The following is a 25,833-nucleotide window of genomic DNA, read 5'->3' as shown; positions in this document are numbered from 1 at the left end:
CTAAACACCCCTAACCTTACACTTACTAACCCCTAATCTGCCGCCCCCGCTATCGCTGACCCCTGCATATTTTTTTTAACCCCTAATCTGCCGCTCTGTAAACCGCCGCAACCTACGTTATCCCTATGTACCCCTAATCTGCTGCCCTAACATCGCCGACCCCTATATTATATTTATTAACCCCTAATCTGCCCCCCTCAACGTCGCCGACACCTGCCTACACTTATTAACCCCTAATCTGCCGAGCGGACCTGAGCGCTACTATAATAAAGTTATTAACCCCTAATCCGCCTCACTAACCCTATCATAAATAGTATTAACCCCTAATCTGCCCTCCCTAACATCGCCGACACCTACCTTCAATTATTAACCCCTAATCTGCCGAGCGGACCTCACCGCTACTATAATAAATGTATTAACCCCTAAAGCTAAGTCTAACCCTAATACTAACACCCCCCTAATTTAAATATAATTTACATCTAACGAAATAAATTAACTCTTATTAAATAACTTATTCCTATTTAAAGCTAAATACTTACCTGTAAAATAAATCCTAATATAGCTACAATATAAATTATAATTATATTATAGCTATTTTAGGATTAATATTTATTTTACAGGCAACTTTGTAATTATTTTAACCAGGTACAATAGCTATTAAATAGTTAAGAACTATTTAATAGTTACCTAGTTAAAATAATAACAAATTTACCTGTAAAATAAATCCTAACCTAAGATATAATTAAACCTAACACTACCCTATCAATAAAATAATTAAATAAACTACCTACAATTACCTACAATTAACCTAACACTACACTATCAATAAATTAATTAAACACAATTGCTACAAATAAATACAATTAAATAAACTAGCTAAAGTACAAAAAATAAAAAAGAACTAAGTTACAAAAAATAATAAAATATTTACAAACATAAGAAAAATCTTACAACAATTTTAAACTAATTACACCTACTCTAAGCCCCCTAATAAAATAACAAAGCCCCCCAAAATAAAAAATGCCCTACCCTATTCTAAATTTAAAAAGTTACAAGCTCTTTTACCTTACCAGCCCTGAACAGGGCCCTTTGCGGGGCATGCCCCAAGGATTTCAGCTCTTTTGCCTGTAAAAAAAAACATACCATACCCCCCCCCAACATTACAACCCACCACCCACATACCCCTAATCTAACCCAAACCCCCCTTAAATAAACCTAACACTAAGCCCCTGAAGATCTTCCTACCTTGTCTTCACCATACCAGGTTCACCGATCCGTCCTGGCTCCAACATCTTCATCCAACCCAAGCGGGGGTTGGCGATACATCATCCGGTGCTGAAGAGGTCCAGAAGAGGCTCCAAAGTCTTCCTCCTATCCGGCAAGAAGAGGACATCCGGACCGGCAAACATCTTCTCCAAGCGGCATCTTCAATCTTCTTCCATCTGGTGCGGAGCGGGTCCATCTTGAAGCAGGCGACGCGGATCCATCCTCTTCTTCCGTTGTCTCCCGACGAATGACGGTTCCTTTAAGGGACGTCATCCAAGATGGCGTCCCTCGAATTCCGATTGGCTGATAGGATTCTATCAGCCAATCGGAATTAAGGTAGGAATTTTCTGATTGGCTGATGGAATCAGCCAATCAGAATCAAGTTCAATCCGATTGGCTGATCCAATCAGCCAATCAGATTGAGCTCGTATTCTATTGGCTGATCGGAACAGCCAATAGAATGCGAGCTCAATCTGATTGGCTGATTGGATCAGCCAATCGGATTGAACTTGATTCTGATTGGCTGATTCCATCAGCCAATCAGAAAATTCCTACCTTAATTCCGATTGGCTGATAGAATCCTATCAGCCAATCGGAATTCGAGGGACGCCATCTTGGATGACGTCCCTTAAAGGAACCGTCATTCGTCGGGAGACAACGGAAGAAGAGGATGGATCCGCGTCGCCTGCTTCAAGATGGACCCGCTCCGCACCGGATGGAAGAAGATTGAAGATGCCGCTTGGAGAAGATGTTTGCCGGTCCGGATGTCCTCTTCTTGCCGGATAGGAGGAAGACTTTGGAGCCTCTTCTGGACCTCTTCAGCACCGGATGATGGATCGCCAACCCCCGCTTGGGTTGGATGAAGATGTTGGAGCCAGGACGGATCGGTGAACCTGGTATGGTGAAGACAAGGTAGGAAGATCTTCAGGGGCTTAGTGTTAGGTTTATTTAAGGGGGGTTTGGGTTAGATTAGGGGTATGTGGGTGGTGGGTTGTAATGTTGGGGGGGGTATGGTATGTTGTTTTTTACAGGCAAAAGAGCTGAAATCCTTGGGGCATGCCCCGCAAAGGGCCCTGTTCAGGGCTGGTAAGGTAAAAGAGCTTGTAACTTTTTTAATTTAGAATAGGGTAGGGCATTTTGTTATTTTGGGGGTCTTTGTTATTTTATTAGGGGGCTTAGAGTAGGTGTAATTAGTTTAAAATTGTTGTAAGATTTTTCTTATGTTTGTAAATATTTTATTATTTTTTGTAACTTAGTTCTTTTTTATTTTTTGTACTTTAGCTAGTTTATTTAATTGTATTTATTTGTAGCAATTGTGTTTAATTAATTTATTGATAGTGTAGTGTTAGGTTAATTGTAGGTAATTGTAGGTAGTTTATTTAATTATTTTATTGATAGGGTAGTGTTAGGTTTAATTATATCTTAGGTTAGGATTTATTTTACAGGTAAATTTGTTATTATTTTAACTAGGTAACTATTAAATAGTTCTTAACTATTTAATAGCTATTGTACCTGGTTAAAATAATTACAAAGTTGCCTGTAAAATAAATATTAATCCTAAAATAGCTATAATGTAATTATAATTTATATTGTAGCTATATTAGGATTTATTTTACAGGTAAGTATTTAGCTTTAAATAGGAATCATTTATTTAATAAGAGTTAATTAATTTCGTTAGATTTAAATTATATTTAACTTAGGGGGGTGTTAGTGTTAGGGTTAGACTTAGCTTTAGGGGTTAATCAATTTATTAGAATAGCGGTGAGCTCCGGTCGTCAGATTAGGGGTTAATAATTGAAGTTAGGTGTTGGCGATGTTAGGGAGGGCAGATTAGGGGTTAATACTATTTATGATAGGGTTAGTGAGGCGGGTTAGGGGTTAATAACTTTATTATAGTAGCGCTCAGGTCCGCTCGGCAGATTAGGGGTTAATAAGTGTAGGCAGGTGTCGGCGACGTTGAGGGGGGCAGATTAGGGGTTAATAAATATAATATAGGGGTCGGCGGTGTTAGGGGTAGCAGATTAGGGGTACATAGGGATAACGTAGGTGGCGGCGCTTTGCGGTCGGAAGATTAGGGGTTAATTATTTTAAGTAGCTGGCGGTGACGTTGTGGGGGGCAGGTTAGGGGTTAATAAATGTAATACAGGGGTCGGCGGGGTTAGGGGCAGCAGATTAGGGGTACATAAGTATAACGTAGGTGGCGGTCGGCAGATTAGGGGTTAAAAATTTTAATCGAGTGGCGGCGGTGTGGGGGGACCTCGGTTTAGGGGTACATAGGTAGTTTATGGGTGTTAGTGTACTTTAGGGTACAGTAGTTAAGAGCTTTATGAACCGGCGTTAGCCAGAAAGCTCTTAACTCCTGCTATTTTCAGGCGGCTGGAATCTTGTCGTTAGAGCTCTAACGCTCACTTCAGAAACGACTCTAAATACCAGCGTTAGAAAGATCCCATTGAAAAGATAGGCTACGCAAATGGCGTAGGGGGATCTGCGGTATGGAAAAGTCGCGGCTGAAAAGTGAGCGTTAGACCCTTTAATCACTGACTCCAAATACCAGCGGGCGGCCAAAACCAGCGTTAGGAGCCTCTAACGCTGGTTTTGACGGCTACCGCCGAACTCCAAATCTAGGCCTGAGATTGCTAAAATGTCATTTGTTTTAAATCATGTAGAAAAGCTCAAAATGTTATTTCACTATTATTTTGTTTAGTTACAATGATTGTTTTTAATCAATTTTGTATCTACAATATCTAAGTTGTTTATCTGGTTTAAGTACCCAATCTAGTTTAAAAAGCACTTACTGTTTGTAAGATCAATTAAAGTGTTTTTCATTATATTTCTAATCCAGTTTTTTTTTCTTAACAAGAAATAGAAGCATGATAGGAAATTCATGTTTAATGTAGAGAAAAACAAGAGAGGAGAAATATTGTGGTGGAAGTTTGAATGTCTTTTTTATTACTTAGCTGTAGTAGAAATATGAACAATTAAATAATTCAGAGGTAAATCTGATGCCTATGTGACAATAATGGATTCTATAAAATCGTGATCCTATCTCTCTGAACCACCTTTTTCTCCACCCCATTTCCAGGAGGCATTCCCTTAATTTGCCCCTTCCGTCTTCTCCTTCCAAAAGTTCAAGTAACACCAAAGAGGAGCGGTGAGTGTAAATTTTTTAAAGGGACATTAAACTGAAATATGTTCTATCATGTAGGAGGTTGCATTGAGCAGGAAGGAAAAGTGAGACAGGAGGCAGCAGGGAGGTCAAAGGAGGTTGCATGGAGGAGGCAGCAGTGAGCACTATTTTCACAATATTCTATTTTTTCTTTTGTTCAATTAAAAATAAGTTTTTAGCTCATCCCTAGGGACAGACTGCTCATTGGTTGAAAAGAACAACCCCCATGACTATTGATGAAAAATTACGTTATTCATCATAAAAAAATGAGCTGAGTAATATGTGCATTAAAAACATAAAAAGACCCCCCCTCTTTTAGATGCAACAAAGAGAACATATGTTTTACATCCCTTTAAAACTAATACATATGGACACTGTTATTTTTCTGCCTGTCTGTTCTTATAAAACCCAAATATGTACCTTAAAGGGATATGTAACCCACATTTTGTTCTTTCATGATTCAGATAGAGCATGCAATTTTAAGAAACGTTCTAATTTACTCTTATCAATTTTTCTTCATTCTCTTGGGGATCACATTTATCAAGCTCTGTATGGATCTGGCTGCTTGACACCCCCTGCTAGTGGCAGATTGGCCGTGAATCTGCAGGGGGCGGCATTGCACCAGCAGTTCACAAGAACTGCTAGTGCAATGATAAATGCTGACAGCATATGCTGTCAGCATTTATCAATGTGCAGCGTACATGATCACTACATTGTATCATGTTCGCTCGGATATTAATAAATTGACCCCCTCGTATCTTTATTTGAAATGCAAGAATGTAACCTTAGGAGCCAGAAATCAGCAAGTGCTAGCCTGGGTTCTGAACCAAAAATTGTCTGGTTCCTAAGCTTACATTCCTGCTTTTTCAAATAAAGATACCAAAGAGAACAAAGAAAATTTGATAATAAGAGTAAATTAGAAATTTGCTTAAAATTGCATTCTCTAGCTGAATCATGAAAGAAAAAAAAATTGGGTTTCATATCCCTTTAATTTATCAAAAATGTAAGATTATACTTGTTGATATATCTCATTTTTGCTTAGAGTAGTCTTGTATATACATTCCAACTTCCTAACCTGTGCTATGTCTATTTGATAACAGCTCCATGATTTCTGTTAAACAGTATTTTTGGTTTTGCCAAAATCAGAGCAGATTCTAGATTCCATCTTGACACTTTCTTATTATATAAAACATTATTGAATGCCTTTTTGTATTTGGGATTTGTGCAGAGTAATTAAAACATTTCATTAAAATAACTCCAGTGTATTTTTCTATTGCGTTTTTATGAAGCGATATAACAGTAATATGTTTTAATCTCACCCTTTCTCTTTCATTTGCTCCAGAAGAAATTCCCTTGGATCACCTGCATCTGGAAATGGATCCAGCAATCCTGCCTCTGACCACCGAGATGACAGGTAAATATAAGTTTTTTTTTAAATACTTATCTTTTTCTTTAGCAAACACAGACCGCAATCCACTGCCCGCAGCTCCTCTGTACTTAGCACTTCAATGACGAAAACTGGCTTCCTCCAATCACGGCATGGCCTCACAAGATGGACGCTCTAGGGTTCATCGTCATTGACGAGGTAAGTACAGAGGAACTGCGGGCGGAGGATCACCGGTCCGAGTTTGCTAAAGAAACGGTAAGTATTTTAAAAAAATGCTGCAATGTAAAGTTTCATGATTGAAAGTGCCCCTGTTTTTAATAGTATTTTTAAAAACCGGGCACTCATTCATGAAACTTTACATTCACTTTAACTTGCCAATTTTTAAAAATATAGCATTGTTCACCAATTTGTATGTCACAGAAGTGGCTGCCACAAAATCTCCTGCAGTATGCAGGTCAGCTTTCCCTTTAATATATACCCGAGCTTGAAAGAAAAAGAAAGCATACAAATGCTTACTCATAAAGGGACATTGCACATCAAATAAATGCTACATAGAATGGTGTAAGCAAAGTAAAGATAACACTGAGAATAATATGCAGATGCATTTTTTTTTAAATAAAATGAGTTGTTTAAATATTGAAGAAAGAGATGTAAAGTTTTAGGGCTATATTACAAGTGGCGGGTTAATACATATTAACATGCATGCGTACTACAAGTTGGAAGTAAACGCAACATTAGTTTGTGTTCATTGGGTTAGGGTGACTGAAGACCTCGCATAAAGGGTTAGGGCTTAATAAAAAGTTGCACCAAACACAACATAAATACATTTAAAAAGTTATAAGGGTTTAAAGGTATATGGTATATGATAAGGTATTTGAATGGAAAGGGCTATAATGGATATATACATATATATTCATGTGTATTTATGTGTTTATATGTGTATATATAACACATACTGTATATACACATGTAAATATACCTTGGATCCTTTTCCACTCAAACACCTGAAAATAAGAAAAATAATTTGTATTCAATTTTAATATTTAATAATGTGTTTTACTGTGTATGTACTGCAAATATTTTACATTCCAATTAGACTTGTGCGTGGGGGAAAAATTTGTTTCAGGTTTGTTTCGGATCGATTCAGATTTTTTCGAATTTCTGATTGATTCAAATTTGGATACATTTGAATGTATTAGTTTCTGATTCATTCGGATTCGAATAAATTTGGATGTATTCGGTAAGGATTCGATTAGTAAATTCAGAAGTTCGGTATGTGTTAGGTGGGATGTGCTGTGTATTCGACTAGTATTATGTACTGTATATTAGGTGTAACCCATCTGAATCAACACAAGTACCAACCTCACAGGTACCAGCTACACAATATGCACAGAGCTAGCAGAGGTATATATTCTAATATACAGTAAATAATACTAGTGTAATGCACAGCACATACCACCGAAGTACCAACCTCACAGGTACCAGCTACATAATGTGCACTGCACAGAGCTAGCAGAGTGATATAACCTAATATACTGTACAATACTAGGATAATTGTGATTAGTCTATGGCCATTCGAATGTAACGAATAAATCCGAACTAATTTGGATTTATTCGCTACAAATGCATTTGGATTAGTTTAGTTTCGTTGCTAGGGTAATTCGGAAATTCAAATCGATCTGAAGGTCCGAATTTAACAAATTTGTCCGAATTTATTTATATATATATATATATATATATATATATATATATATATATATATATATATATATATATATATATATATGTATAGATGTATACATTACAAAGATATAGAAATATCTATTTAAAAATAAATAGAACATTTTCTTCTATGTGAAGAACATTGGAATGTAAAATATTCATAACTACCTTCAAGTTATCGCTGTAGGTTTAACTCCTGTTGGGTTTTTCCAGTCTGTGCTCTCCATTGAAGTCTATGGGGATAAGAAGTAAGCAGGGTTGCAATATCCAAAGTCCTGAAGTAAGCATGCGTCACCTTTCGCTCACATGCAAACATTTTACTTTCAATAATAAACTTGCGAAACCCCGCACGTTAAAAGTTTACTTCTGGCAGTGTTTGTGCATGAGTGAAAACCCTAAATGGTGCGCCACTTGTTATCTGGCCCTTAGTGTCTATAAAGCAATGGATTCTGCCATGTTGTAACCTATATTTCATTTATGTAATCTTCTCTGCTTGGGCCAATTCGAGACAGCTATAAACAAGTCACTAGAGTGTGCAACCAATGAATATATGGAATATAGAAAAGTCAGGAGTCTGCGCTTATACTTCTAACAGAAAAAAATCTGCATTTTCAGAATTAAAGGGATAGGAAATTAAAAATGAAACTTCATGATTCAGATAGAACATTCAATTCTAATATACTTTTAAATTAACTTCTATTTTCGAAAAAGAATATCCATTGTCGAAAAAGAATCTTGGTATCTGTTGTCGAAAAAGAATATGCACATATTCTACACTAGTGGGCGATAGCTGGTGATTGGTGCCTGCACACATTTGTCTCTTGTGATTGGCTGACTAGATGTGTTCAGCTAGCTCTCAGTAGTGCATTACTGCTTTTTCAGCAAAAGGATATAAAGGGATTGAAGCAAATTTGATAATAGATGTCATTTGGAAAGTTGTTTAAAATTGTGTGTTCCATTTGAATCCTGAAAGAAAAAAATTGGGTATCATATCCTTTAAAAGTACAGGGGAATAAAACAAAAATAAAATAAATAATTAAATTATATTGCAAAGTTGTTTTACTACACATAATTAAATATTTTATATTAGAATTAGTGTTTTATGTTCCTTATTGTGACATGGGGAAGAGACTTCAAATAGTGTGTCACAGTATCTGTCAGTGTGATTTGATGGTGGTGAAGTTGTTTTGTTTCCGTTGCAGCCGTGGGAATCTAAGTCCTCTTCCCGTGTGCAGTTCTCCTCCCTCCTGCTTTCTGCCTCCTTGTTATCAGACAGGTGATTCTGTAAGGGACAAGTGTGTTGAGATGGTGACAGCAGCTTTAAAAACAGATGGTAAGAGTAAGGAAGGAGCAAAAATGTGCTAAAAATGTTATGCAACTCACTAAAATAATATTTATGTTTCTAGATGATTACAAAGAGTTTGGCGCAAATTGTGAGCGGATTGCTTGGGAAATTGAGGAGAATATCCTTTGTTACAATAAATAGGAACTACATGTCCCATAACCTCTGTCTCTGTCTCACCTTTTAGTAAAACAGACACCATGTCCTGTAAATCATTCTTTCTCTGTCACTTAACCTTTTCTAGGACAGATACCATATCCCGCAACTCTTCTGTCTCTGACAATGTGTCAGTCTGTGGTGGGACAGACACCATGTCATGTAACTCATTCTATCTTTGCTCTTCTCACAGAAGGGTGACATAGGGATAGACGTGATGTCCCATAACTCCTTAAGTCAGTGTTACCCTGTAGTGGCAGCAGTGATGCAATGTCCCCTAGATCTTTCTATGTCACTCCGTGGTGGGAGAGGCAGACACTATGGTCCATAGCTACTTCTTTCTGCTATTAGTTCTATTCTGTGGTGGGTGGAGCATATACTGTGCTTGAGTCCCCTTCTGTCTGTTTCACTCTTCCTAACTGTGTCACGTATATACAATGAGATGAAGATCACTGATATGAAATACAGGAACCGAATTAGGAGCCGGATCAGCAATTTAAAGGATCCAAAGAACCCAAACCTTAGAAGGAACGTCCTCTGTGGGGTTGTGACACCTCAGAGAATTGCTGTCATGACAGCAGAGGTATGACTACCACATAGTCTAACAGAACACTTTAACACATTCATACAAATAGCAATACTAACCAAGCATGTGTATTGTGTATAACTGTATACCATCTGCTCATCCACTTGTCCATGTGACATGGGAAGTCATCATTCCTAGACAGTGCCACCTCTATATTCTGGTTACTATCCGCCCCTGTGAATGTGTCATTCAAAGTGGCTCTCACTCCTCAGTGGGTTCTAGTCCAAGTCATTATAAGAGCTGTGTAAACTGTGTTGTGCTGCTTTTTGTGAAGTTTTATAAACTGGGGCCATTCCAATCCATAAGAAAACCATAAAACTCAGGTACTGTGAGGTTTTCCTGTGATGTTGCACTGTGTTTACTTCACAAATACAGACATATCTTGTTTTTTTTCATGCCCAGGTCACATGTTAATAAACACAATTGATTCCTGGTTTAGTTATAAAAAAAAGTACAATAGCTCAAATCCTAATTTGAAACTTTAAATGTTTGTGTACAACAGTTTAAATGAATACAATTACACAACATGATCTTAAATTGTGAATTGCACACTTCATACATTGATTGTATTGCTTAATTGAAAAAAAAAAAAAATGCATTCAAATACATTAGAGGTAGTCGTTAGTGCTTTTTCATATTAGGAAAGCAGAAAGTCATGGCACTCCGGGGGGTCAGATACAATAAAAACACAATGTTTATTGAGACATAATAAACATATGACACTTCTGCTCACTGATAGCTAGAAATGCACTGCTGATCGTGGTGAGGACCACAACCTCTAGACCAGGGTTCTTCAAACCAAGGTCATGACCCATTACTGGGTCGCAACATATTGTTTACTGAGTTGTGACTTGTGTGTGTGTGTGTGCTGCAGGAAAGTGTGGGTGTGTTGTATAAGTGTGTGTTGTGTGTGTGTTGTATGAGAATCTGGGGCCGATTTAACAATATCTGTCTGACATGATACGCTGTAGCGTATCATGTCCGACAGACATCTCTGAATGCCGACAGCATACACTGTCAGCATTTAACATTGCACAAGCAGTTCTGGTGAACTGCTTGTGCAATGCTGCCCCCTGCAGATTCCCGGCCAATCGGCCGCTAGCAGGGGGTGTCAATCAACCCGATCGTATCTGATCGGGTTGTTTGCTGTCCTCTGCCCTATGTGTGTTTTATGAGAGTGTGTGTGGTGTGTGTTGTATAAAAGTGTGTGTGGTGTGTGTTTTTGTGTTGTATGAGAGTGTGTGTTTGTGTGTTGTATGAGAGTGTGTGTGTTGTATGAGTGTGTGTTTGTGTGTTGTATAAGAGTGTGTGTGTTGTATGAGAGTGTGTGTTTGTGTGTTGTATGAGAGTGTATGTGGTGGGTGTGTGTGTGTTGTATGAGAATGTATGTGTTGTATGAGAGTGTGTGTGGTGTCTGCTTGTGTTGTTTGAGAGTATGTGTGTATGTGTTGTATAAGAGTGCGTGTAGTGTGTTCATTATCTAGACATGTGCGATTCGGTTTGATTCGAAAATTAGGCAAATTCGGAGATTCGTATCGAACCGAATCTCCGAATTAAAATAGTGCCGAATCTACCGAATAAATCCGAATAACTTCGGATTTATTCGGTAGATATGGATGGCCATGGATTACACTAGTATTGTACAGTATATTAGGTTATATCACTCTGCTATGGGTTACACCTAATGTACAAACAAACAACCAAGATTCGTGAGAACTGAGATATAAGCAAAAGCTAGACTGGCCAACCTCACTAACTGCACTTCTCACAACTTGTGCAGTTGATTAGGATTATAGGAAAAAAACAACGAGTGGAGGTGGTGCCTACGGCTGTCTAACTGTATAATAAAATTGTTAAATTACTAAATTGAGTATAAAATGCGTATATAATTTTAAAAAAGAGGCATTTGCAAATTGCTATAATATAAAAGAGTATTTGCAATTTATTAATATTTACATAAAAATACAATCATTCATAGCATACTAAATAATAAAATGATAAAATGTTCTATAAATGTAACACCGGTGTTATACTAAAAAGGTTCAAATGTTATTCACTCCAATCAATAAACACTTCAGAATGTGGACATAATATAACAAATCTCTATGGATCAGTCTCATATATAAATCGATTTGCGTACAATTTTACATAAGCATATTGTGAATGGTTGGTTCGTCAATGCATAGATCACTATATGTTAATGCAAAAGTCTATAAGTCTAAGTCGGTTTTGGCTAATATTAAAACAGCCAAAGTAGCACTATCCTTGTTTTAGATTTCAAGTTTATAAATTTTCCTTGATGTTGATAAAAAGGTTGCAATGTATCAAATAAAGCCTCAAGCGGTGTCTCTCACTAACCCAATGGTTCAGCTGTGGGGGCGGAGTCTCTATTTCTGCTGCTTGTATTTGAAAATGATACCAATCCAATTAGGAATGTTCAGTTGTAAATAAAGTCTCTATTTCAAGTGTGCACACTTACGATGTTTCCTCAGCTCCTTTTAATATGCTCCTACCATTTACCTGTTTGTACAGATGATTTAAGTCACAAGTAGTGTAGCGGTTCTGGGAGCTGGAGCAAGACACAGATGATCAGCTGAATGTCCTCCTTCGTGTCGGGTAACAGGTTCTACGCGTTTCAGCTCTCCAGGGAGCCTTTGTCAAGATACCTGTTTCCGGCTGTCTTCCTCTATTTAAAGTTTTTTTTTGTTATTAACCCTACAGTGTCCGTTTATCGTTTGTTTGTAATTAACATTTGTTTTATATATAAACCGACTTCTTTCCGTCTTAAACCTTAAAGTAATATTAAGTGATCAATATCTCCATCAGCGTTATCTTAATATTAGTACATGACAATATATAAGGAGCAACTGTCCAAGAATCTCATGTTTTATACAAAAGGTAATGATCTATAAATTGTATTATTATATAGCAATCTGCATTTGCCTATATGAATGATTACGGATATTCAGTTAATTACTGAAAAATATTACAAAAAAATTTTTTTTAATTACTGAAAAATATTACTAAAAAATTTACACTATCCCCTAAAAAACAGGATGGATTTGAACTGGGGACTTCATGATTAGTAAACCAATGATATTACCACTATACTATCATAATTGTCCTTATTTTAATCTTTTTGGGCTATTGAATAAAGTTATTTAATTTCTAAAAATAAAAACACAAAAGTAATGACTATCTCACAACACAGGGTGGATTAGAACCCATAGACTCAGGGTAGGGAGACAAACGACTACACCACTGTGCTACAGTGGTTTCTTTATTCATAATAATTCCTAACTGTTATATGGCCTTGTTAACCCCTTAATGACCACAGCACTTTTCCATTTTCTGTCTGTTTGGGACCAAGGCTATTTTTACATTTTTGAGGTGTTTGTGTTTAGCTGTAATTTTCCTCTTACTCATTTACTGTACCCACACATATTATATACCGTTTTTCTCGCCATTAAATGGACTTTCTAAAGATACCATTATTTTCATCATATCTTATAATTTACTATAAAAAAAATATAAAATATGAGGAAAAAATGGAAAAAAACACACTTTTTCTAACTTTGACCCCCAAAATCTGTTACACATCTACAACCACCAAAAAACACCCATGCTAAATAGTTTCTAAATTTTGTCCTGATTTTAGAAATACCCAATGTTTACATGTTCTTTGCTTTTTTTGTAAACTATAGGACCATAAATAGAAGTAGCACTTTGCTATTTCCAAACCATTTCTTTTCAAAATTAGCGACAGTTACATTAGAACACTGATATCTTTCAGGAATCTCTGAATATCCATTGACATGTATATATTTTTTTTTAGTAGACAACCCAAAGTATTGATCTAGGCCCATTTTGGTATATTTCATGCCACCATTTCACCGCCAAATGCAATCAAATACAAAAAATCGTTCACTTTTCACAATTTTTTTCACAAACTTTTGGTTTCTAACTTAAATTATTTACAAACAGCTTGTGCAATTATGGCATAAATGGTTGTAAATTCTTCTCTGAGATCCCCTTTGTTCAGAAATAGCAGACATATATGACTTTGGCGTTGCTTTTTGGTAATTAGAAGGCCGCTAAATGCCACTGCGCACCACACGTGTATTATGCCCAGCAGTGAAGGGGTTAATTAGGGAGCATGTAGGGAGCTTTTTGGGGTAGTTTTAGCTTTAGTGTAGTGTAGTAGACAACCCCAAGTATTGATCTAGGCCAATTTTGGTATATTTCATGCCACCATTTCACCGCCAAATGCGATCAAATTAAAAAAAAGTTAATTTTTTCTCAATTTTAGGTTTCTCACTGAAATTATTTACAAACAGCTTGTGCAATTATGGCACAAATGGTTGTAAATGCTTCTCTGGGATCCCCTTTGTTCAGAAATAGCAGACATATATGGCTTTGGCATTGCTTTTTGGTAATTAGAAGGCCTCTAAATGCCGCTGCGCATCACACATGTATTATGGCTAGCAGTGAAGGGGTTAATTATGTAGCTTGTAGGGAGCTTGCAGGGTTAATTTTAGCTTTAGTGTAGAGCTCAGCCTCCCACCTGAAACATCAGACCCCCTGATCCCTCCCAAACAGCTCTCTTCCCTCCCCCACCCCACAATTGTCCCCGCCATCTTAAGTACTGGCAGAAACTCTGCCAGTACTAAAATAAAAGGTATTTGGCCCTTTTTTTAAAAATAAAAAAAGCATATTTACATATGCTGATGTGTAGGATCCCCCCTTAGACCCCAACCTCACTGATCCCCCACCAAACAGCTCTCTAACCCTTCCCCTCTGCCTTAATGGGCGCCATCTTGGGTACTGGCAGCTGTCTGCCAGTACCCAGTTTTGTAAAAAAATGTGCCTTTTTTTTTTTTAAATGCCCTTTTCTGTAGTGTAGCTTTCCCCCCCCCACCAAGACCAACCCCCAACCCCTTCCAGGTCCCTTAGATTACATTTTTAATAGTTACATTTATTATTTTTTTTTAGCTTTTAACTTTTTTTTTTCTGTAGTGTAGCGGTTCCCACCCGCTCCCGCCCCGTGCACGTGCCCGCCCGCCACCCCCCGTGCACGTGCGCTCTCCCGTGCACGCCCCCGTAGATCCCGCCCCCGATCCCGCCCCCCTCCACTTCACACAGAGCACCGATGGCCGCCCACCCACCTCCCACCCACCAACGATACCGGCCATCGATGTCCGGTGCAGAGAGGGCCACAGAGTGGCTCTCTCTGCATCGGATGGCCAAGGGGGGTTATTGCAGGATGCCTCCATATCGAGGCATCCCTGCAATAACCGGAAAGCAGCTGGAAGCGAGCAGGATCGCTTCCAGCTGCTTTCCAGACCAAGGACGTACGCCACACGTCCTCGGTCATTAAGTGTATTTTTTTTGAGGACGTGTGGCGTACGTCCTTGGTCCTTAAGGGGTTAATCCTAGTTGTGAATACATTCTAAAAATATATATATTATCTTCTTCTGAGCTTCGGTCAGATTCGAACTTGTGGCCTTATGTATGGAAGGCCTATGACTACACCATTGTGGTGCAATGGTTTCCCTCGTCAAGTCATTTTCTTAGACTAAATATTATAAATAACTATCTGTTCTAATGCACATATCTTATTAAATTCCTATAAGTTGAATGTAAAACTTAGATTTTAAAAAACACTCATCAGTATTTAGGGATAAGTCTCAAAATTATTATAATAATAAATTTAGACCAGAAATTATATAATATTAGCCATTATATCGGATTTGAACTCAAGGACTTTTGATTCAGAAAGCAACATTCTAACCACCAGACTATCAAATCCATCTCTATGTTTTGGTTTTCCTATGTATACTACAATTATTGAATGGAGATTATGAAAATAAGTTTTAAACTTCAGATATTTTATAACTTTCTTATGGGACAGTTTAGCTCTCTTCCATTCTGTGTGTAGCTAAATGTGTCAATTTGTGGTGTTCTATATATCAAATGTCAGTTAAATTTCTATTCAATATTTAGTTAGATTCAGATCTAGTTCGCTATTTAATCCTTTGGGGTGTAATGTTCCAAAGTTGAAAATAAATTCTGCTTCTTGTTTGAGTAATTTCTTTCCAATATTCCCTCTCCTACCATCTTGGGATACTTTTTTAATTCCCCAAAATTTCATTGTTTCCACTTTACCTTTATGTATTTCCTTAAAGTGTTTATACAGAATTGTGTCATCCCTCTGATGTTCTATAGCCCATATGTGTTCGCGTATACGGTCCTTCAGTTTCCGCCCTGTTTGACCAAAATATCTTAAGTTGCATTCACACTGTAGCATATATATAATGTTTATGTCGGTACATCTGATGATATCTCTTATTTTAATAGTTCTCCCATCTTTCTCTGACTTAATCTCTTTCAATTTATTGCTATATTTACATGATTTACTGTAGTGACAGAGGTAAAACCCTTCGATTTTCTCCCCTTTAAGATCTCTAAAGCCCTTATTACACATCTTTCCTTTACCTTTGAATTTGCTCTGAGCCAATATTGTTTTGAGATTTTTAGCCCTTCTATATATAAATCTTGGGGTTCTCCCTAGGGTTTGTCCTATTAGTGGATCCTTCAACAGAAGGTGCCAGTGTTTATTTACAACTCTCTGGAACTCCTTGTGTTGGGACGAATATGTTGTAATTATTAGTACCTCCAATATCCTATTTGACTCATTGATATCTCCAATTTTTTCTTTCTTTTGAAGTAATTTATTCCTATCTAACTGTTTAATTTCATTAGCTATTTCTGTAATTTTCTTGGTGTTATATCCTTTTTGTCCAAATCGTTGTATTAAAGTTTTAGACTGCTTTTCATAGTCAACCAAGTCTGTACAATTCCTTCTCACACGTAACAATTGACCTTTTGGGATATTACTTTTCCATCTTATGTGATGACAGCTCTTAGAGTTTATATAATTGTTGGAGTCGACTTTTTTAAAAAAAGTCTTGGTTTTTAACTCATTATTCTTTACCTCTATCTCAATCTCAAGGAAGCTAATTTTCTGTTTACTACTTTCATAGGTAAATTGGAGTCCAAAGCGGTTACAGTTAAGATCCTCCATGAACAAATTAAGTAATTCTGTGTCGCCCTTCCATATAAAGAACAGGTCGTCGATATATCGTCTATAGAGCACAAGGTTCGCACCCCACGGGGATCGGTCAATCACCTCATATAGGCAAATGCAGATTGCTATATAATAATACAATTTATAGATCATTACCTTTTGTATAAAACATGAGATTCTTGGACAGTTGCTCCTTATATATTGTCATGTACTAATATTAAGATAACGCTGATGGAGATATTGATCACTTAATATTACTTTAAGGTTTAAGACGGAAAGAAGTCGGTTTATATATAAAACAAATGTTAATTACAAACAAACGATAAACGGACACTGTAGGGTTAATAACAAAAAAAAACTTTAAATAGAGGAAGACAGCCGGAAACAGGTATCTTGACAAAGGCTCCCTGGAGAGCTGAAACGCGTAGAACCTGTTACCCGACACGAAGGAGGACATTCAGCTGATCATCTGTGTCTTGCTCCAGCTCCCAGAACCGCTACACTACTTGTGACTTAAATCATCTGTACAAACAGGTAAACGGTAGGAGCATATTAAAAGGAGCTGAGGAAACATCGTAAGTGTACACATTTGAAATAGAGACTTTATTTACAACTGAACATTCCTAATTGGATTGGTATCATTTTCAAATACAAGCGGCAGAAATAGAGACTCCGCCCCCACAGCTGAACCATTGGGTTAGTGAGAGACACCGCTTGAGGCTTTATTTGATACATTGCAACCTTTTTATCAACATCGAGGAAAATTTATAAACTTGAAATCTAAAACAAGGATAGTGCTACTTTGGCTGTTTTAATATTAGCCAAAACCGACTTAGACTTATAGACTTTTGCATTAACATATAGTGATCTATGCATTGACGAACCAACCATTCACAATATGCTTATGTAAAATTGTACGCAAATCTATTTATATATGAGACTGATCCATAGAGATTTGTTATATTATGTCCACATTCTGAAGTGTTTATTGATTGGAGTGAATAACATTTGAAGCTTTTTAGTATAACACCGGTGTTACATTTATAGAACATTTTATTATTTTATTATTTAGTATGCTATGAATGATTGTCTTTTTATGTAAATATTAATAAATTGCAAATACTTTTATATTATAGCAATTTGCAAATGCCTCTTTTTTAAAATTATATACGCATTTTATACTCAATTTAGTAATTTAACAATTTTATTATACAGTTAGACAGCCGTAGGCGCCACCTCTACTCGTTGTTTTTTTCCTATACACCTAATGTACAGTACATAATACTAGTCTAATCCCACCTAACACTTACCGAAATTCCGAATTTCCGAACCGAACTGAATCCAACCGAATTTATTCGAATCCGAATGAATCCGAAACAAATCTGAACAGAATTTATTCGAATCCGAATGAATCCGAAACAAATCCGAACCGAATTGATTCAAATTTTTCCGAATTCGAATCGCTCCGAACCGAAATTCGAAAAAATCTGAATCGATCCGAACCAAATTTTTTCACCATGCACATGTCTAATTATTACCTTTTACAACACTTTTAAGTTTTCTACAATCAGGTATAAAGTGCGCACACATTTTAGACACTTTGTCAAAAATTGCAGCTATCTTGATGTATATTACTTCAAAAATTTTTAGACCAAGCATAAAAATAGGGTTGGGAAGGTATGTGGTATCATGGCACTGGGTCTTGGGGAAAAAAAGTTTGAAGAACCCGCTAGATGTGCCACTTATATGTATCTTTAATTAATTTGCACAAAAAGTCCCTTTAACATCCTGTACAATGTCTGTTTCTTATAATTGTATGCACTTTTATCAATATCTTCCTGTTATCCTGTATAAATGTTATGTGAGTGAATTTGCTAACTCTAACAATGGCTTTACTAATGGATTGGATAAAGAAAGCAAGAAATCACCCAAGTTTGCATACAATGATTTACACAACAATTCTGATTATAACGGACCCAGTGTTTGGGATGTTACCCTCTTTATTTCGTTTCACAGAACCTTTCTGTTTTATACCTTGGAAAGTGACTCTCTTTCCCCAATGTCCTTATAAGTGGAAAGTGACCTTTGTCTCCAGGAGTCTCTGGGATATTTGTCACTGTGTCCAGGGAGGTTATTTTCCCTGTATCCAGGGATATGATACTCTCTTTTCCCAAAGCCCATGGGCTATATGCAGCCCATTTCTCTAGTTTTTGTGGCCCCAGGAAAAAGTGAAACTATAAAGTGTACTTTACAGACTTCAGGTGAGTGGGTAACAAAGGAAATATATTATATTAAATCATTGGTCTACGTCCCCAAGTGTTAGAAAGTTGGCCAACACTACCTTATTTTACAGTAGCTGACTGGGTCCTTGTATGTCTTGATGTTTTAGCTATGACTCTCTCACTTCTGTACCAGCAGCAGCTGACTGTCTGTCCTCTGCCATCTCTCTTTTAACAGGAAATGGCCAGTGATGAGCTGAAAGAGCTCAGGAACATTCTGACAAAAGAGGCCATCAGAGAACATCAGATGGCAAAGACAGGAGGGACCCAAACTGACCTGCTGCAATGTGACAAGTGCAAGAAGAAGAACTGCACATACAACCAGGTGTGTGTATATACAACCAGGTGACATTCATTGTGTGACAGTGCGCACAAGTCACCAAGAGTTTTCTTCAGCATTACCAGTTCCTATGGTATATGATGACACTGATTTACTAAAGGTCAGTACGCTCTAAAGGTCCATGTTTTTTAGGGAACCAGCTGCACAGTGGCAGTTCTAGAACTTATTGATTGGGGATTAGCAAAGGTCATAAAGACACAGCACCCATAATATATGGAGCCCTTTGCAGCTCAATGGGTTGCTGCATATACGTTTGGAGGTGCATAGCACCCCCATAGAACCGCCACTGCAGCTGTGCTAAATGACATATGTAAATCTGAGGATGCTGAAGACACATCTTAGTGAATGTTGTTAATGGTATTGCACATATATACATGATATACATACAATAAGATATCTGTCTCTAGGGTAAATACTCTGACTCAACATAAATAGGGTAAGTAGCACTCTTAATTAATCAATCAAAATATACAGGTGCATCCTAGAATGGTAAATGTGTAACAACGTGAAAAAGGGAGTAGAAACCTAAAATACAGGTTACTAAAAGTCTAGGCAAAAAAGAGCACAACTGTATGCAAAAAGAGGAGACAAAAGGCGAATTCTTGAAATACAAATTAGTTTAATAAAACTACGCTATATGAATTCATACATCCAAACATACAAGTCACATACATACAGGGGATATCAAGGATGCATAAAAATGACAGGTGGGCCGTGAAGGAGACTGGTGCACCAGTATGCAAAAATAGGCAAATGTTCATCACATTAATGCATGTATAGATTGCATATATTTGTAATCCAAAAGTGTAGTGCGTGTCCCCAGAGATACACGGACCAGGTGAATACAGTCTTAACCCCTTCGTGTCTAAATGCAGGTAATAGCGTGAGGTCGTCAGGAGTCGAGGGGAGCTTAACCTCGCCGCGTCTTTTTCACAGGCATATATATAGTGCAGATAAATAACAGTTCAGTTGAATACCTGTCTTTTTCACGCAGTTGCTCTACCCTTAACCGTAGCTCCTGAGACGTTGAATCTTCTGGATTAGACAAGGGGTAGACCACAGTCAGGCAAAAGGTCCTCTGAACGAGTGCTGCAAACCAACGAGTCTTAGAGCTCGTTTCACTCCTTTCAATACAGCAGCATGGAGCTTCTTCCGGGTGCTGACGTCACGTCAGTAGCTGTGCTGATTTATAGGAATTTGGCCGCAAAGGGAATTGTTGCCATTAGCAGAGAGATCTGTCACTCAAGACGGCTTTGATACTTATCGCAACACTTTACTTTCTTGTAGATCAGAACAGCAAGGGGTTATTTACAGGGATACATTTGTGATTAAACACTCATACATTCATACTTCCATTCGATACATTAGAAAAGTTTGTTATTCATCTAATCTATTATTTTACTGATGTATGTATGTATGTTTGGGTTGCATGATAGGGATTGTATTTTTTAGTATTACAATTACGCCATTATATTCAATTTATAATTTTGATATTACCATAGACCATATAATTACACACAGAGATATGTGCATATATCCGCTGAGGATTAACCTAAAAATGAAGCAAACTCTAATTTTTCATTGAGGCCATGAGGTGCTAAGGTGTTGAGTTTGTATATCCATTTTGTTTCTTTGCGTAGTAGGACATTATCAATATCCCCGCCACGCATGCTAAGTTTTACAGATTCAATTCCAATGAAATACAAATCATCAGTTTTTGATTCATAAAATTGTGCATAGTGTCTTGCCACAGGGCTGTCAATATTGCAGTCTTTAATATCATCCCTGTGTTCAGAAATTCGAGAACGAAGTTCTCTAAAGGTTTTACCAACGTAAAAACTTTTACAGGAGCAATAAAGTAAATATATAACTCCTTTTGTGGATCAATTAATAAAAGAGTTGATTTTATATATATGCCCTATATTTGTATCAAAAGTTTTACTTCTCTGCATATATTGACAGCAAACACAGTGGCCACATGGGGTGCTGCCTACAATTTTCTGTGCATTTTGTTCCAACCAGTTATAGGTTGGGACTTTGTTAAATTCACTTTTAACCAAAATGTCTTTTAAATTACTGCATCGCCTTGCAGTCATCTGAGGATAATCTCCTACATATTGGTGAAGTGTTGTATCATTAGTTAGTAAATGCCAATTTCTATTCAGGGTGTCTTTTACTTTGCTCCAATGGGCATTATATTTGGTGATGAACCTGATCTTGTTTTCTTTATTTGTGTCATCCCTGTTCTTACTTTTGTATAACAGATCTTTTCTTTGGTGTTGGGAGGCTCTATAGAGAGCTCTCTTGACACACCTTTTAGAATAGCCTCTATGATGGAATCGGGTCGCCATCTCTTTTGCTTGTGTTTTAAAGGTTTTGTCATCAGAACATATTCTGCGAAGCCGCAGAAATTGTCCGTAAGGGATGCCTTTTTTCAAATTTGTGGGGTGGTGGCTCGATCCCAGGAGGAGGCTATTTGTTGCCGTCGGTTTCCGAAAGACTTCTGTCTCAATTTTCCCTTCTTTTTTACTAATTTTCAAATCCAAAAAATTAATTGAATTTAAGTCATGATTACAGGTGAGAAGAATGTTACGGTCATTACAGTTCAAAAGAGAAATGAATTTCATCAATTCATCCTCAGTGCCATCCCATAATAGCAAAATATCATCAACATATCTGATCCAGAGGGCCACATGCGCATCAACTACATCCGAGTGTTCACCAAAAACAATTTGGTTCTCCCAGCCACCAAGATGTAAACAGGCGTAAGTTGGTGCACATGTGGCCCCCATGGCAGTACCTTGTCTCTGTTTGTAGCATTTTGCATCAAAGATGAAGATATTATTGTCCAACACAAATTTCAATAGATCAATTACGAATTTGGTATGTTTTTTATAGCCTAGACCCCTTGTGTTAAGAAATTCTTCACATGTTTTAAGGCCAACATCATGCGGGATAGAAGAGTATAGGGATTCAACGTCCAGGGACACTAAAATAGTGTCTTCCTGAACATTGATCCCATCAAGTTTTTTTATTACGTCTGTTGAGTCTTGTACAAAAGTACGAAGATCATTAACAAATGGCTGAAAAAATCGATCCACATATTTGCTAATTCCTTCCGTAGGGCCTCCTATCCCTGATATTATGGGACGTCCCGGAGGGTTGGTAAGGGATTTGTGAAGCTTGGGGGTCCAGTAAAATACTGGTATCTTAGGTTTGTGGTTGTATAAAAAACTAAACTCATGGCTTGTAATTAAATTATTTCTTCGAGCATCATTTAACATGAAAAGTAATTCGTTATGAGATTTATGAAATTCATCAATTGAGGATTTTGAATATTGTTTAGGATCTGATAGCTGTCTGATGGCCTCTTTGATATAGAGGTCCTGATTAAGGATGACAATATTGCCGCCCTTGTCGGCCGGCTTTATGATAAGTTCAGGATGTCTAGTGAGCTCATTAAGGGCTTTACGTTCAGGTTTAGTAAGATTATCATTAACAATACCTGTAGTTTCGATTTTCATTAGATCGACGGTAACATTTTGTACAAAAACGGAAATATTGGGGATGGAAGAAAAAGAGGGCATGTAGGTGGATTTTTTCTTAAAGTCAGTCTTAGGGTATATATCAATTATTTCATTACTTTGTTCAGAGAACAGAGTTTCTAGATTATGGAGTGCCTCTGTTTCTTGTCTACAAGACAGATCTATCTGAGTCTTAGGTGTCATAATCTTTTTTAATGCTAGCTTCCTTGCAAAAAGATGTAAATCTTTAGTGACCTCGAATAGGTCTAAACTGTTTGTAGGACAGAAACTGAGGCCCTTTTCTAGTACTTTAATGTGTTCAGAGTTCAGCGGGAAGGAGGAAAGATTGACTATACCCATTTTTTGCGGGTGAGGATAGGGGCCTAATAGAGATTTACTTTCTACTAGTTGTACCTCAGACGGTTTCTTGTCATCATATATTGACTTTGATGTCGTCTGTTCTCTCTCCCTCTCATTCCTCTCCTTTCCTGAGGCCTCCCCGTGCCTCTTCTTCCCTCCTCGTCTGGTCCTACCCCTAAAGGGTGCACCTGTGAGGTATTCTCATTACTGTTTTTATTTTCCCCATCAGAGTCCATATCGGAATTATCACTACCTGAATCATAGTAATTTCGAGAATTAATATGATTTCTATAGATATAAATTTTATTTGTTCTATAGTCTTCCTGGTCTCTTATTAATTTCCTTCTTTTGCGTGATTTTATTTCGCTTTGTAGTTTCTCAATAAGTTTTTGTGTTTCTTTATTTAATTTATCAAATGATGAATCATTTTCAAATTTATGTAGACATTCATAGATATCATCTACGTCTGTCTTACATTTCTCAAGTTTTTTAGCATCTTCTTCTATTATTAGTGCAATGAGATCCAATGAACATTTGGTTAATATTTCATTCCACTTAATTATGAAGTCGTTATCTGCATCCAAACCTCTCAGATTGATACCTGGATCTAAGCGTATTCTAAGGCCTCTTGGAATTATTTCCATTTTTAAATAATTACTAAGGCTTTGATGTTCCCATTTAATTTTAATCTGTTTGGTTAATCTTTTCTTATAAAGCTTAAATGCAGAAATAACATCATGAATTGCATCATCCTCTGCTTCTATCTGCACATCTCCTGCTAGTGTAAATGCTTCATTAATATCAGTGGACCAACGTTCCTCTGATAATTTAAATGCCATGTCTAAGTGTAGTATCAAAAATAACAGAATGTGAAAAGCTGCAAGAATCGCAGATTAAATTATTGTAATGCGGAATTATTTAAAGAGATTTTTAAATTTTATTAATAGTTAAATAACTTTATAGTTTCAACAAGGTGCATACTCAGAAACTCCAGGGTAAGGGGGTTACTCTTAAATGGAGCTAGGAAATTTGTAAAACACAACATAAATAGGGTAAGTAGCACTCTTAATTAATCAATCAAAATATACAGGTGCATCCTAGAATGGTAAATGTGTAACAACGTGAAAAAGGGAGTAGAAACCTAAAATACAGGTTACTAAAAGTCTAGGCATAAAAGAGCACAACTGTATGCAAAAAGAGGAGACAAAAGGCGAATTCTTGAAATACAAATTAGTTTAATAAAACTACGCTATATGAATTCATACATCCAAACATACAAGTCACATACATACAGGGGATATCAAGGATGCATAAAAATGACAGGTTGGCCTTTGAAGGAGACTGGTGCACCAGTATGCAAAAATAGGCAAATGTTCATCACATTAATGCATGTATAGATTGCATATATTTGTAATCCAAAAGTGTAGTGCGTGTCCCCAGAGATACACGGACCAGGTGAATACAGTCTTAACCCCTTCATGTCTAAATGCAGGTAATAGCGTGAGGTCGTCAGGAGTCGAGGGGAGCTTAACCTCGCCGCGTCTTTTTCACAGGCATATATATAGTGCAGATAAATAACAGTTCATTTGAATACCTGTCTTTTTCACACGGTTGCTCTACCCTTAACCGTAGCTCCTGAGACGTTGAATCTTCTGGATTAGACAAGGGGTAGACCACAGTCAGGCAAAAGGTCCTCTGAACGAGTGCTGCAAACCGACGAGTCTTAGAGCTCGTTTCACTCCTTTCAATACAGCAGCATGGAGCTTCTTCCGGGTGGAATGGAAGTATGAATGTATGAATGTATGCGTGTTTAATCACAAATGTATCCCTGTAAATAACCCCTTGCTGTTCTGATCTACAAGAAAGTAAAGTGTTGCGATAAGTATCAAAGCCGTCTTGAGTGACAGATCTCTCTGCTAATGGCAACAATTCCCTTTGCGGCCAAATTCCTATAAATCAGCACAGCTACTGACGTGACGTCAGCACCCGGAAGAAGCTCCATGCTGCTGTATTGAAAGGAGTGAAACGAGCTCTAAGACTCGTCGGTTTGCAGCACTCGTTCAGAGGACCTTTTGCCTGACTGTGGTCTACCCCTTGTCTAATCCAGAAGATTCAACGTCTCAGGAGCTACGGTTAAGGGTAGAGCAACCGTGTGAAAAAGACAGGTATTCAAATGAACTGTTATTTATCTGCACCATATATATGCCTGTGAAAAAGACGCGGCAAGGTTAAGCTCCCCTCGACTCCTGACGACCTCACGCTATTACCTGCATTTAGACACGAAGGGGTTAAGACTGTATTCACCTGGTCCGTGTATGTCTGGGGACACGCACTACACTTTTGGATTACAAATATATGCAATCTATACATGCATTAATGTGATGAACATTTGCCTATTTTTGCATACTGGTGCACCAGTCTCCTTCACGGCCCACCTGTCATTTTTATGCATCCTTGATATCCCCTGTATGTATGTGACTTGTATGTTTGGATGTATGAATTCATATAGCGTAGTTTTATTAAACTAATTTGTATTTCAAGAATTCGCCTTTTGTCTCCTCTTTTTGCATACAGTTGTGCTCTTTTTTGCCTAGACTTTTAGTAACCTGTATTTTAGG

The 25,833-nt window shown here is 37.3% G+C and overlaps 1 protein-coding gene across 6 annotated transcripts in view; it reads left to right on the top strand.

Annotated features, from left to right (window-relative positions):
- Positions 1-25,833, top strand: part of LOC128653626 (transcription elongation factor A protein 2) — a 229,859-nt gene that overhangs the window by 121,837 nt on the left and 82,189 nt on the right. For 4 of the 6 annotated variants that reach the window (XM_053707026.1, XM_053707028.1, XM_053707031.1 and 1 more), the window contains 6 exons: positions 4,349-4,417; positions 5,775-5,846; positions 8,744-8,874; positions 8,948-9,004; positions 9,468-9,622; positions 19,170-19,316. In XM_053707026.1, the coding sequence (XP_053563001.1) occupies positions 4,349-4,417; positions 5,775-5,846; positions 8,744-8,874; positions 8,948-9,004; positions 9,468-9,622; positions 19,170-19,316 (631 nt within the window). The remainder of the gene's footprint in view (positions 1-4,348; positions 4,418-5,774; positions 5,847-8,743; positions 8,875-8,947; positions 9,005-9,467; positions 9,623-19,169; positions 19,317-25,833) is intronic. The other 2 variants (XM_053707032.1, XM_053707029.1) reach the window with 1 other exon arrangement.

Source organism: Bombina bombina, chromosome 3, assembly GCF_027579735.1.
Source record: "Bombina bombina isolate aBomBom1 chromosome 3, aBomBom1.pri, whole genome shotgun sequence".
Lineage (NCBI taxonomy): Eukaryota > Metazoa > Chordata > Amphibia > Anura > Bombinatoridae > Bombina > Bombina bombina.
The sequence above is the reverse complement of the archived record's forward strand: the minus strand, read 5'-3'. Positions and strand labels throughout refer to the sequence as shown.